Source organism: Poecile atricapillus, chromosome 3 (genome assembly GCF_030490865.1).
Source record: "Poecile atricapillus isolate bPoeAtr1 chromosome 3, bPoeAtr1.hap1, whole genome shotgun sequence".
NCBI classification, from domain to species: Eukaryota; Metazoa; Chordata; class Aves; order Passeriformes; family Paridae; genus Poecile; species Poecile atricapillus.
This window is the reverse complement of record NC_081251.1, coordinates 31,087,470-31,102,330: the sequence shown is the minus strand read 5'-3', so window position 1 is coordinate 31,102,330 and position 14,861 is coordinate 31,087,470. Positions and strand designations below refer to the sequence as shown.

Genomic DNA, 14,861 nt, shown 5'->3' with positions numbered 1-14,861 from the left:
AATCCGTATTTGTTTTATAACCCATAACATCAACCTCTGTATTGCCTCCCAAGGTTCTTGTTTTGAATCATCAGGTTTATCAAGTTGTCAGCTGTTGTTGCCAACAGCCACATCCAGCAGCAAATGTCTCCTACTGAGGCTCATGCCCTACAACAGTCTGCTACATGGCTGACCCCTTCAGGGTTCAATCCTCAACACAGTCCTTGCTGGAGCAGCAGTTTTTTGGTAAACATGGAACAACCACCCATTGGACTGCACCTTCCAACACACCAGTGAACCAAGGTATTTGGTTATTTATAAAAGACTTTTTTTCCACAGCACCTTGGTGCCAGGGAATAGCAAGAGCAGACCTAATCACTAAGAAAGTTCATGAGGATTCCTAAGGCTGAGACACCCTAGAAGGGCCATGACTTTTAAGATCTTGTATAGTCCTGGACTCCCAAGGCCCTTGCACAGCCAGTCACTGCACTTAAAATGCACCAAAACTCTAAGTACAGCAAGAAATAAAATAATAGGAAGCACTGGGACCATGCCAGCCTCACCTATAGATATATTTTAAAGGCACTGGGTGTAGATCTGCCTAAGAGCCTGCCTTCAGCACACACTTAATTTGCTAGAATTTTTCCAGTTTTGTTACCTCTGGCATTTTGATTTTATATTTGGGAAGGGAAATGGTGAAGAAGAAATTTCAGCAGAAATATGATACAGAGAACAAATCTTGGCACAAAATCATAGCCACTAATAAAAACACTCCCCAGGTAGCTTGCTCATAGTTTGTACATTGAATCTGCAGGCTGTAATCTAACATCACAGCTGTAACCACCAGAGTCACAAACACATATAATTCTCTTCAACTGATAACCCTTGTTACAGAACACCTGATTCTCTACTTTCTAATGAAGTCTTGTCAAGAATGACTTTCATTCTGCACATACTGTGAACCCTATTACAAATCAAATGTCCAGGCAGTCCTACTTTGCTCTTGAGAATTAGCAGTGACTTTTGGAGGGAATTACGGCCATCATCAAATAATTCCTCTATAACTCCAGTAAATTCAAAGCAGTTTTTCAGCACTTCCCTTAGCATCAGCAGAAAGTTACACCTCGTGCATTTCATTAGGTCTCTTGTAAAAACTGTCTAATTCTGTGTGATAGCAGCAGAGCTTGCAAATATCAGCTCATAAGAAAACAGTTCTGAGAAGGACATCAAGAAATTACTTACCCCATCTCCACCACTTAGACAGTCTGACAGAGACCTGGGTCATTATTAGAAGGTGTTTGGCTAACTTGCTCTTCTTTCTGAAGAAAGAAGCAGCCTGTCTCCCACAGCAGCCTGCCCAACAGTTTGTTTCTCCTGTTAGAAAGATTCTCCCTACTGTTGAATTTTAATTTTCTGAAGTTTATTCACCTAGTTCTAATCTTACCTGCTATGGCCACAGTGAAATCATTACTCTCCTGAATTTTCAAGAGTTTTTGAAATAGCTAGACATAGCTGAGAGAGAAATATCTTAACCACACCCCCACGTCCCACAGCTTCAAGGGATCCTAATTAATTCAATCCTCCCATGGTGGCTGAGCTTCCTAGACAATACTTGTTCTCTGCCCCCAGCAGCCCCACAGTCAGAGCACTGGTTTCTAGTCACAGATTTGAACAAAGCATGGCCAGTAGCTTAGAAGGACACCATATGTCTCCCAAGCGTACTCTTGTTTACACACTGTTGTTTGCCTTTTTGCACAGCAGTCGTTGACTCTCACTGGTTGCTCACAGCAGCGTGTTCTGTTCCTGAACATCCCTCACAGAGCCATCCACGCTGCACTGCATGGGACATGGAGCAAGAGGTCTGTGTTCAGGCAAAGAAAATGCAACTTGAATGCACGTAGGAATGTTTTGTGACCTTTGAAACAAGATGTCACCTTGGAGAGTCACTTTTTCCGCCCCTAGCAGAGAATACTGGTCTATACATTGATCTAGCACCAACAGGCCAACATTAATTGCGATAAAGTTTGCTCCTTCTCCTGCTCTTGCTTTCCTTCTTCCACACAGCCAGCTTCCTCATGTCTTTCAGACTCACATCCCATTGCCAAAGGTATGTTTTGGCCAGAGACCAGGCACAGAGGCTGGCTGCCTCCACAGGTGGGAGACAGCCACTTTCGTGCTTGGGCATTGGAGTAAGACTGTGCAAAGAAGTGCTCTCTGCCAGGCTGTTCCTGCTCCAGGCAGCCGCCTTTGTTCTGCCCCTCTCCTTGTCACCTCATGCCTGCCACTGCCCAGTTCTGCTTGCAGTTCACATAACTTGTTTTCAATCACCTCCAAGGAAAATGGCTATGTTCAAACCTCCTGCAAGCCAGATGTGCCCCACTGGTTGCCAGGTGAAATGTGCTAATCTAGAGGGACTTGAAGTATAGGATTGCATTAGAGAGTGTTCCTGCATATGACTTTGTGCAGCATTATCCCAGCCTTACAAAAGCAGAAGAATAAAGTCATTATGAATGAGTGGAAAAAGAATGAAACCAGAGAAGCAGCTGAGGCAGAGCTGTGTTGATCACACCAGGCTTTGTTTTCTGTATAATGTGGAGTCTCATACTCCTTTGGTGAGAGGTACCACTTTGAGACCACATGCTGTGCTTCCTAACAAAGAATTCACACCTTTTTTTTCCTTCTCCTGTATGCTGCAATAAAAGTCTTTTAGCCTGTGGTTGGTCTCTGTGTATTGGCAAAATGGTGGATGGAGTTGAGAAAGGAACCAGGAAAGCTGTAGCATTCAATCTTAAGTGGAGCAAGCAGAATATGTAGCAATTGCAAAATCACTCCTCACAACTGTCTCAATAAAGCTTCATGTTGTTGAACAGCAAAAGCATTTGTGTTTATATTATTCTAACTAAGATTCAATTAAAATCAGGAACAGAAAAACAACAGACCTAAACTCACGTGAACAACTGATCAAGGACAATGATCATCCACACAAACAAGACACATTTACCATATTGACACTCATTTAACATCCAGCCACCTCATCTTTAAATAATCACTAGGGGAATGACGCATAGTTCATTCCTGAGATCAAAATGTGAACTATAAGGGAAAAATCACATGGCACCTTGCTGATACATGCTCTTGTATTGAACTTAGAATACAATGTACAGAGAGATCTCTGGCTTAATTAGCTGCCCACTGAGCTAGAGTTGGCTTCTATCTTTTTTCTGCATATGAAACCACAGAGCTTTCTTAGTACATTATTTCCACATGTGTTTATATTGCTATCCTTGCCCCATGATCCAACATTTTAACTGAGCATTCCTGTCTTTAAAAAAAAAACAAACAAAAAAGTCTAGCCACTTACCTAAAGTATCCATCAGTCCGCCCTTTCCATCAGTGTGAGCCAGAAGAATCCCCAGGAAAATCCATACAGTCTCTCTGGCAGCTGTTGAGAATCAGATCAAGACACTCTTCTTTATGTCATTTTATTCCCCTTTATTAGGGATATGATTTCTCATTCTTTGCTTCAGACACATTAAAACCCTCACCTAAGTAGCCATGCCTAAGATGGTGGCTGGTTTCAAGACATGAACACGCAGCTAGGGCTGGACAGGCATGTGCTAGCACAGCACAGAGCAGGGAACTGCGGCCTGAGCCCGAGCGCCACCAACAAGCACATCCTCAGAACGGGCTCACGGCTCTTTTAAAGGTGTCCACAGGCAGGAGAAGGATGAATCACCACTTACACACCACTTAAACACACTACAGACACTTCTCGTGCAGGAAGGGATGGTATGTCTGCACAAATATTTACACTTAACCTCTGATTGCTTCTACACTTCACCTAGAAGTCCACTCCAAAACCACTTTTCTAGAAACCGGTCTATCATCAGAATGTCTCATGTTCCAAATTTGCTTTATTTGGGACTATTATCAATATTAAAACAAAAAAAAATATGAGAGAAAGCCTTACTAAATTCTATTCACTGTTCTTCCTCACGCACACAGCCAATCCTCTTACCACAGAATGCTATTAGGTTGGTTAAAGATTATTTCAGCTTCATAAATCTGTTCTGACAAGTCCCAAGCGTTTTCTATTCATCCTGGGTTTGAGCTGATAGCTACTTCTCCATGAGACCAAAGAAGATTTTAGTCTTGACACGTCACAAAGGCTCTGAAAGAAAGGGTAGATCTGTGACACATGAGCACAGAAATGGCTACTGAACTTACAGGAGAGATGGTTAGGGGTCAGGGCATAAGAGATAAGTGAGGCTCAGCAGATCCTGACCTCAGAGTTGAAATGGGCCAGGAAGCTCTTTCAAGGGCAGGCATGAGGAATAGCAAGAGAATTATGAGGAAAATTACAAAAAGACAGTGTCATGGAGACCAAACTTCTAAACCACAAAAAATGGCAGTTAAAATAGCAGGTCACCAAAAAAAAATTTTTTTGCGAATCAATTCAATTATGTTTGTATAATATACTTTGGCATAAAAATTTCTTGGTGTTCTTTCACTTCCACTTCAGCAATTCGCTCTGTATCTGGATGATTTTCTCCTTTTCATACAACAGTACAGTTCCAGATGTTCTCCATGACCACAAGGGGCCTACCTAAACTGAGCACATTACATAAGACTATTTAGGCTACCTCTGCTACAGATACCAGCAAACTTTGCAATAACTTCACGCTGAACAAAACAGACTTTTAAATTGAGGTGACTGTTTACAGCCTGACCAGAGAATCCACTGCTGTAATGCTTTTAATACTATTTTATTTATGTTATTAAATTCTGAGCTTTAAAACACAGATGAGGAAACCTCTAAAAAGTGCTGAGGATGGGTAGTGGTCAGCAATGTACAGATACTGTGATCTACTACATGTAGCTGTATTCTTAAACAAGCAAACATTAGACATATATTATTAAAAGTCATCTTTAATAGCATTTAAAAATAGCTATTGCAAACTTTATTTGAAGAAAAATAAACAAATGACAATCTTTCAAGATCCTTTGAAACAGTCTAGTTCCTTAACATTTGCTTTATTACTTGAAAAGAGAGAAGCTATTTGCATAGTTGGCATGTTAGTTCACCTCTGTTTGCTCAAAACAGCTCATAAAAACATTATTTTTCTACGATATCTGATTTGATCAAAAGTGAAAATGTGAATGATGATCCTAACTTAGATCCAGTTGGGTAAATGAATATGTCTGAAAGCAGTCAAGAATTTTAGTTCGAATTGTTTAAGGCCTGATAAGGAAAAAGAAGAGATGTGCCAGTCAGTAGGACATTATACCTGCTTATATACTTCCACTGAGCAAGCATATTTTTATTTTCTTCTTTGTATTTAGTATCCCATACAACCTAACAAAATTAAAAGCCACAACAAAAAAGCCCAGTCCATAATATAACATTGTAAGATATAAGCAATGCTGATGAAGTTTTTGGGTAGCTACTAAGAAATGAAATTAATTATTTGAATTTAAAGATAAATCTTAAACTGGAGTACTGGTGACTCAAATGCAGCACATAAGGAATTAATGTTCATACCTATCTGAAAGTAAGCTATCTATAGGAAAAGTAATCATTAGATTAATCTAATACAGCACACTATCAGCTTTTATTGCCTAGAATAGCAATAGAGCAATGGCCTTTCCATTTGACACACAGAAATACATTAAAATTAATTAAAAACAATATGGAAGTGAAATATTTTGATATGGTGAAAAGCAAACAACTGCTGTTATGTTTTATAAATTCATTAAGCACCTAATTTCAAAATCTTCAGATCACATAGAGATAGTTCACTGCATAAGGACTTATAGTAGAAGAAGAAATGTTATAACAAAAATAAAATGAATCATTAGAATTAAAACTGAATCCTCTTTCTTAGCATTTCAGACAGAAAAATTATGCCATTAGGCACTAGTTGCTTTCTAATATATTCTTTCCTAAAAACATTGTTTTTAGGAAGGAATGCCTACACAGCATTGTTTGTTTGGGCACTTTATGATGATCTTGTGTTTATGCACACACACTGCACACTGCAGAACACTGCAGCCTGTAACAGCTCAGTGTATGCATAAGCTTTCTGCAGGACTCAGCTAAAATCAAATACTGTCAATATTCATACTGACTTGAACAATGTATTCAGAGAAATATTGCCAAGATAATATTTTGAAAACTGAATAAAATCAATGTTTGCATCTTAGGTTTGATTGTCAACAGTGACTTGCAAGGCAAAAGAGAGGCCTGTCATATAAGAAGGACATGGAAGTGTTGAAGCAAGTTCAGAGGAAGGCCATGAAGCTGATAAGAGGACTGAAGCACTTCCCCTGTGAAGACAGGCTGGCAAAGTTGGGACTGTTCGCCTGGAGATCTCACATCAACCTTCTGGAGGGGGCCTGCAGGGAAGCCAGAGAGGGGCTCTGCCAGGAGCTGTACTAACAGGGCAAGGAGTAATGAGTTCCAACTGAAAGAAGGGAAACTTAGAATAGATATTCAGGAGTTTTTTACTGTGAGGTTAATGAGACACTGGAACAGGTTGCCCAGGGGGGCTGTGGATGCCCCAACCCTGGCAGCGTTCAATGCCAGGCTGGGTAAGGTATTGAGAAACCTGATCTAGTGGGAGGAGTCCCTGTCTATGGCAAGGGAGGTTGAGACAAAATGATCCATAAGGTCCATTCCAACTCCTTCACCTTCTATGATTCTGTGAACACTGGATATGGCTCTCATGTTTCTCCTGCACCCGTCTGGCCGCCTCCCCCTTTTAGCATGTGCCACTGATGTGCACAAGCCACAAGCTCCTGCTTGTGAAGTGAACAGGAGCACATGATATGGAAGCTAACTGGGAATATCTGCACTGCTTGTGTTTGATACAAGTTGTGCCAGGGGATGTTTAGCTTGAATATTGGGAAAAATTTCTTCACTGTTAAGTATCAGAACAGGCTGCCAATGGAAGGAGTGGTGTCACCATCCCTGGGGGTATTTACAAAGAGTTTAGGTGTGGCACTTGCAGACACGGTCTAGTGGTGGACTTGGCAAAGCTGGCTTAATGGTTGGACTCAATGATTTTAAAGGTCTTTTCCAATATAAACAATTTTATGGAGCTGCCATGCTGGGAACCAAACATTCTGTACAGCAGAATTTAGTATAGAAGATCTCTAAGTGACTCCCACATTGAAACCTGTAGAGAAACCCTCAGCTAAGATGATGGATGACAGCAGAGGCAGAATTTGGGGAGAACACCTTTAAAATGCATTACAGTTTTGTTTTAGACTCAATCCTAAATAAATATCTCTTACTGATTCAATAGCATATTAAGGCCTCTAGACAGACCATGTCCATTCACACTCGGTGGGTGAAAAGAGCATGGGAAGTACCAGCATGCATTCAGATTTCAATGAACAGCAGAAATGTTCACATAATATAACATTAAGACTCCATCACAAAATAGCTTTTCATTAATGCTTTTAGCATTACTCCTGAAAGCTCCTTATAGACCTTATTGCTAAAGAGATCCAAAAGACTTTTTGCTACAAGATTTCCTATCACTTTCAGTGGGAGCACGACACCCTTAACATCCAAAATGGATATTACACAACAATGGGGATAATATATATGCTGAGCATTAGTGTAAAGGTTCCCACACAACAATGAGGAAAACAAAAAAAGTCACTATGCCGAACAATATTGCATTTCTGCTGTTCCATTCACTGCCCACAAAGTAGAAATTTTATCCTCTGCAATTCATTCAAAGCACCAGCCACTACTGCAAAGTGACTGAAGGCACTGATGCAGAAATGTTAAAGGCCACCTGGTGTAAGCATTTGTTTAAAGGAACTTACACGGTTCCTTTAAAATAGCTTGATACAGATGCAGATTTGGATGCCTACAATAATATGCCTGCTGTATAAAATAAAGTGAAATAAAAGAGGATGTTTATTCACTGACTCCAACAATTTCCCTGACATGGTGCATTATGACTGATGATTCTTAATATAGTGTGCAAAGCAGCCAAAAGTAATTTAAAAACATGTGTTGTTTGTCTCAGAAACAAATGTAAGGGAATACTAGTAAAAGCTGTGCTGTCCAAAACTCAACTAAGCAGTTTAAATCCATTTTTCTTGGAGGATTTTCAGGAAGATTGGACTGCATGCAAAACAGAACTAATTTATTCCTGTTATCTACTGCAAAAGAGAAGTTTATCTCCAGTACATCTTGTCTAGAAAATAAGACCCTTTATCCTATCATTAATCAGGTCCCTATTAGAAGCCCTATGTATAGAAAAACCTGGAAGCATGTGAGCTTTGGGTTTCTGAAATTATATTAAAGGAAGGCAAATGACATGTCAAGTCTGCTGTTCTCAAAGAAAGAGAAGACCAACTTTCATAGGTCATAAGAAAATCAAACCCACAGCAAAACACATCCCAGCTTAGATGAGACATTTTTCCAGATCTTAACTTGGCACAGTTCAATTTAGGCTCCCATAAATGAATAAAGGTTTTTGAGATGCAGAGATGTGTCTAAGTCTGTATCTTTGTTTCTCTTAGCATTGGACCCATGTAACCAAGTGAATGGCTTACATAGGGTGAGATTCTGCATCCTACTGACTAAGCAGTGTTTTTGGCTTCAATAAATACATTACTTCATGTAGGTCAGAGCAGCACAACACTGATCAGGCACTAATTAACTACTCAAAAGGCTAAATCCAAAACACACCAAGGGCAAGTGAAAAGCATGAATGACCATGAAAAACCAGGCCTAAGCTCTGCCTGAGAAAGAGGACAGAACTTCAAATTTGTGAAAAACATTGTAAATTCCAAAAACAGGTGAAGTACGACAAATAACCCCATCTAAACTGTTCTGCAGTTAAAACCTATACATTTGTATTAGAAGGCACCCCCAGTTCAGGAAGTTCAGGCCTTTTCCCATGCTACTATGCAAAATTTTCTTTGTGAACAACATTATAGATGAGCATAAATACAAAAATATACATTTTAAGCAGTAGCAAAAATTGAATAAAAATTAGAAATTGCCCAAGGAAAGTGACTGCTATATTATTACATGTGCACAAAAAACACATTTAGTCTCTAAAAGGTGTGAAAGAAAGGGAATCAATAGAAATTATAATTTCCACCTCTCTTAGTCAGCATTACAGCTAATAACTTCATTTTAGTAACTATGAGTGTAACAGCTTGGCTGCCTCATCAAAAAGAATTAAGCATTAGATATTACAGGTAGTGCACAAGAAGGACAGATTGGCTGCCAGACAAGGAAGGCATTCATACATTCACTCAGGAGCAACAAGCTCCCAAGCTCACACATTTCCACACTCACAGAGACCTGTAATTCTCCCCATGTGCAAAGAGCAGGTTTGGGTGTAAAAGTGCCTGCTACTTTTCACCATTGCTCTCCTCCATTCCACTTCAGCAGAGCCCTTGAGCATACATGGATGTGGCTGAAGTTAAGCAAACATGTGGATTGTTTGGCTGGACTGAATGCATATGCAGCCCATGCCTCCTAAAGCCACCACCAGCAACAGGGGGCACAGGTGGCATCCAGGGCCACCAACTCACATGGCACTGAGAGCAGTAAACAACTCTTTGGGGTTATGCCTCCTGAACTGTTGAAAAGACACTGAAAGCGCAAGACATAAATGATGCCCCAGAGTGACCTTTCTAGGAGACACCAAAAAACCAGAACAGGTTCAAAGCAAACTTCCTTCATCTGGCCATAAATATATGCCAACTGACACCAGCATTCTCACACAGAAAGAGAATTGCATTTGTTTCTGAATAACCCTGGAAAAATTAAGTCTGAAAAACAAACTTTATCTTTGATGTGTTTACAGCAAAAAGCCTTTCAGACTAAAATGCATGAGAACATCCTGAGGCCTTATTTTCAAGCATGATTAGCTTATGAATTGACAAAAAAGTCTGCCTACCTTCTCTGAAAAGATTAAAAAAAAAGCAGACTGACAGCTTTCTGGAGCATTCAGCAGTTTGTAAATGCAGTACTTTTTGGCTCTTGGATCTGCTCTGAAGCCAGCTCCTTCTTTTTTTTTTTTTCATAGTATTCCCCATGAGAGCACACAGAGAAATTCAGTATTAATGTGGAGTGTCTCATCTTCAGAACAGAACAAAGTGAGCTCTGATACCAAGCTCCTATCATTGCCCATCAACTCCCAAATTGAGAAGCATAGTGTTTTGGAAAAGCACGGTAAAACAACATGCATTTCTAAAAAAAAAAGCACAGTTGGAAGCTGGGGTAATAACAAAGTGGGAATATGGAACTAAGTTTACTTTTCATCATACTGCTTTGTCAGTAACTCTGTGCTTCTTCAGAATATAAATCCAGTATGAAACTAACACTTGGAAAGCTTTTCCAGCAGACACTTGTAGAAGTTTTCTGGCACAGCCAGAAAATTTACCATATGGGCCAGCCCAGTTCTCCCTGAACACAGCAGGAGTTTGGTCATGGTAATCACTAAAGATGGGCTGGTATCTGAACATAAAATTTTCTTTGGATAATTTATGGAAACCTTAGATGTGAAACATAATCTTTTACAGCACCCAACTGCACAGCAAGTTTACACAGATGACAAAGAGCACACAGAACAAGGAGGCCAATGAAGAGTGCTGAAGCAAGGCTGCAGAACCGTCTCGGAGGCAAAGGTTGCAATCACTTTCACAGAAGTCACAAGAGGTTACACTTTGCATTACTTCTGAGTTATAGCTTCTCACCGCTCTTCTCCCTGTTCAGAAAGGTTAGTTAACATTAGTCAATGAACTTCTGAAAATTAACCAAGAGCCCAGCTTCAAAAAGAAATCATTTTTAAAGGATGCACTAAACTCTGACACAGACTCTGACATCATATACTGCAAAACACTTCCCACAGCTGGTATTTAAGCCCAGCCATTACTCATTTTTCTTCACCCAGAACACCTCAATGTATTCACGCCAATGCCTGGTGAAAGGCACACTTTCATAGAATCAATCTCAACTGTTCACAAACCTTGGACAAACATTTTGAAAGGAATTTTGCCCCTACCTACACAACAAAGGAACTCAGATACTTTACTTGACAAGTTGCTGGCTATAACATTTAAGAGCAAGATCTCTCCTAACTGATGCTTTCTCTCACTATCACGTGTGGGAGCTTCAGCTTCCTGAATCTGGCTTACCTCACCTAGGTCCTGCTCTTGTATTTTACTCTCCCTTTCCCTGAAGGGTTGCTACAGAGCCAGACTAGAAGTCTGAAAAATCATATTCATTTCAGAAACATTAATGTATGGTAATTGCTCACAGAACAAGCTTTTGCAAAGTTTCTTCCTCTCAGCAGCTTTTTTCCTTCTTTTTCTTTCCAACTAGAGACTTTGCAACTTCTTTTTTTTAATAGCAGCATTTTTAACTGAAATTATATTCATTTTCATTACAAGCCTCAGGGTATTAAAAAAATGTGTAATTTTATGGGACAAAATGTCTACCAAACAGCGACACCCAGCTAGTTATAAAAAGTCAGGTAAGAGAATACTGCATCCAAGCCAGATCTTACATCTATGCCAGTTGTACTATCTTCTACAACAAAATCTCATTTATCAGTAAGCGCCAGAGGAGGAGATCTCTAGGCATTTCCTAGCTCTGAATATAACATGAATCTATCATCATCACATAAAATATATCCCTGCAGCTCGGGTCACCAACTACAACAGTGGTGGAAAATAATAAATTAAAATCTAATCGCATTCCTGTATTAGACAGGAAGGAGTTCTCCCAGAAGAACTCAACCACGGCACATGTATGTATGTTGACCAATAATACATCTATGCTATACAGTAACAGGATTGGTGTCCTGTAAAATAATATTTGCACAAATAATTTTCTTGAAATTAAAGTAATTACAGCACTTGATTGCATCATATAAATTTTGGTCCTTAGTATTAGTTTGGTAACTGAGAATTTATGGAGAATTTATTTATATTTAAATGTAATAAAAATATTTACACGTGTGCACTTACCTGTGACTTTACAATAAACATGTTTATTAGCCTATCTAATAGCATTCTTATAAAAGATTAGGTCCTGAGTGCTTATGCCAGGAACTGAAAATTCATTTCAGCCATTCATTCTAAGTCTCATGTGTTTCTCTCAAATAAAAACTTGCTGTAATTTTTAAGCCACTAGCCCTTAAAACATGCTTTAATTAATGGACTTACAATTAATAGTGTACTTACAACTGGTAATTTCCTATTTTATTTTTAAATTCTGTGAATGAACAAGAATTTCAGCCTATATAGAATAAATGTGATCTTCATCTAGCTGAAGTAGCACACATCATATTTGGCTGTCTTTTGTATTGTGCCAGAAAACATGAAAATTGCCAATACAACTTTTTTATGCCTTATCTCAAACCAAGACCAAATCCTTAATAATGTACCAGGTGGTTCAAGTAATGAAAACGTAGTATCTTCTTCATCAGCCTGTAATTTTTTTCTTGCTTTTAATTTTGCCAAAGACCTTTGTACATTGTTGCCCATCTCTAAAACACTCTACACAAAACATACTATGTCATACATATAATACACTCATACACAATAAACAGACAAAAAACAAACAAAAAGTCCCTAAAAAACCACAAACGAACAAGCAAACCAACCAAAACCCTTCTCCCCCCCAAAAAAACCCCTTTGAAACTACTTTTCCAATGTTCACCTTTTTTAGGTAACAACAGAAGTCAAAACATTAGGATTTTCTCCCATGAAGGAATCTTAGTTTAAGTAAGAAACAGATGGCAAAGCTACTCCAGAAGTAACTATTAACTTGGTAAGTGAATCACAGTGAAGCTCCTGCTTTATTTAATAGTTTTGGGAAAATATTGGGCCAGACAATTTGCAACAGTTGAGGAACCAACCCATTAGGACAATAGATATGTGAAAACACTACTAATTGTTCGTAATTTGGGCATGTAAATGTCCAAAAACACTACAGCTCAATGCAGCTTTTTCTTCACTAAAATTTCTCCTATTCCTATAAAAAGGAATAAATAAAATTTATTTTAAACTTCTGAAAAATTACATACCATTTGAAATGAATGACACTTACTAGGTTCATAGTAATCCACTACAGTCACTGAAGCATCTTGGATATTTGCCACCTTGAAGTCTCTCGTAGCTGGAATATCCACACAAACCTGTGTTCCATTAAGCTAGAAAAACAAGAGAAACATCCTGAGAACCCTGTGGATGGTGGCTTCATGGAAGAGGTAAGGACTTTTAGCCCAGTGGTAGTCCATTTCCAAAGGCTTAAGACTCAGGATGCATTATAGGATAATTATCTCATTTGCAGTCATTTTGGTCAAATTACAGACTTCTTGAAACATCTGCCCTCTTATGTGTGATTTTTAAGAAGCCTAATTTAGAAACCTCTTACAAATACAATTGAGTTGCACCTATCCAATCAGTCTCACTAAAAACAGAAGAACTATTAATTCCATGTAAATAGCAGATGTTGATTCCCCCAAAGAATACAATCATGTCTTTCCAAATTTAAGCCTAACAATGTCAGAGTCAAGATTAACATCACCACAAACACATTTCTTTTTTATTTCCAACTCACAGAGTCTAAGTATAGGTTGACTTTTCCATTGTCTTTTTCCATCTTCTTAACTGTATTGTCTAATGGAACAAAATCTGGTGACACAGAGAAACCGCTGAGTAAGCCAACCTCCATGAGGACCATACCACTACTGGGAGCTGTGCCAGAACCAAAGTACCTTTTCAAAACACAGAGACAAAGGAACTTTTAGTAGAAATACAGTAGCCCACTCTCCAAAGAAAATGTTTGATTTTTAAGTCACATGAACTAATGAAGCAATAATGATTAAGAATACTTAGGAAACAAATGGAACAAAATACTGACAAAAAATTTCCAATTATAAAGAGCTAAAAATCAACTTCTCAATTATTTTTCTTGCTAATTTTAGCCACATATACAAAAGCTGGGCAAACTCAACTTGCACTGAGAAAACTGCAATACAAATATCACATGAGATATTGACACCACGTGGAACTTTCAATTGGCATCTACAAGTACAGGTTTGTATTACAAATATGCAGAAACTATTGCAATTAAACACATTTCAAAAGAAGCAGTTAAACTGCTGTAGGAAGTCTTTTACTGAAATATATTCATTTCCTCTTATGGATGCATTGTTTTGCTTCTATTCATTTTGGAGGCCAAGATACTTTGGTGTGTACACCAAAGTCTCTCAAACATTTTCATATTTCCTTCACAGAGACTGATGGTTCCATTAACAAAGTTTTCTAAAAGTTTCAGTTTTAGAATGCATAGCCATGTTATTAATCCACATTTGGAAAAAGATTCAAGAAGTTGAGTCCCTTCTTTTTTCCTAAATAATTATATTATATATATACAGAATTATATATTATTCTTATCTTCTTCCAAACCAAGACACTTCTGTGAAAACCAGACACTGGAGTAAAACTTTGCTCTGTGAAGAAAGCCTTGCACACTATGGTGCATAACAGATGTATCAAAATGTATTTATGGTGCTCTGTGCTACAAGTGTCACCTAAATGACCTGCAAAAGATTCTACTGCTTTAAATAAAGCAGGTAGCAGAAGAGTTTCCCCAGCCTTAGCATGGAAGGTAAATTATTACTGTTCCACTAAAATAGAAGGGTCTCCAATCCTCATTTTGAAAGCCTGGCAGTATTGAAAGTAATTAAATTATTTCTTTGTAGAGCTGGGTAGTTAAAAAAATAAAAGAAAGGGAAGAGTTGCTTTCAAAGCAATGCTGTTAAGCCTGGCTGATTCAAGGCAGATACAACTTTGAAAGAAATACAGCACAACCGCTGACTTCAGTTGGC

The 14,861-nt window shown here is 38.6% G+C and overlaps 1 protein-coding gene across 1 annotated transcript in view; it reads right to left on the bottom strand.

Moving 5' to 3' along the window:
* Nucleotides 1-4,738: 4,738 nt before the first annotated feature.
* CD109 (CD109 molecule) overlaps nucleotides 4,739-14,861 on the bottom strand; it is a 69,944-nt gene continuing 59,821 nt past the window's right edge. The window contains exons 31-33 of the mRNA XM_058836581.1: nucleotides 13,589-13,745; nucleotides 13,076-13,178; nucleotides 4,739-10,727 (exon numbers count right to left, since the gene is read on the bottom strand). Of these exons, the coding sequence (XP_058692564.1) occupies nucleotides 10,537-10,727; nucleotides 13,076-13,178; nucleotides 13,589-13,745 (451 nt within the window). The 3' untranslated portion in view covers nucleotides 4,739-10,536. The remainder of the gene's footprint in view (nucleotides 10,728-13,075; nucleotides 13,179-13,588; nucleotides 13,746-14,861) is intronic.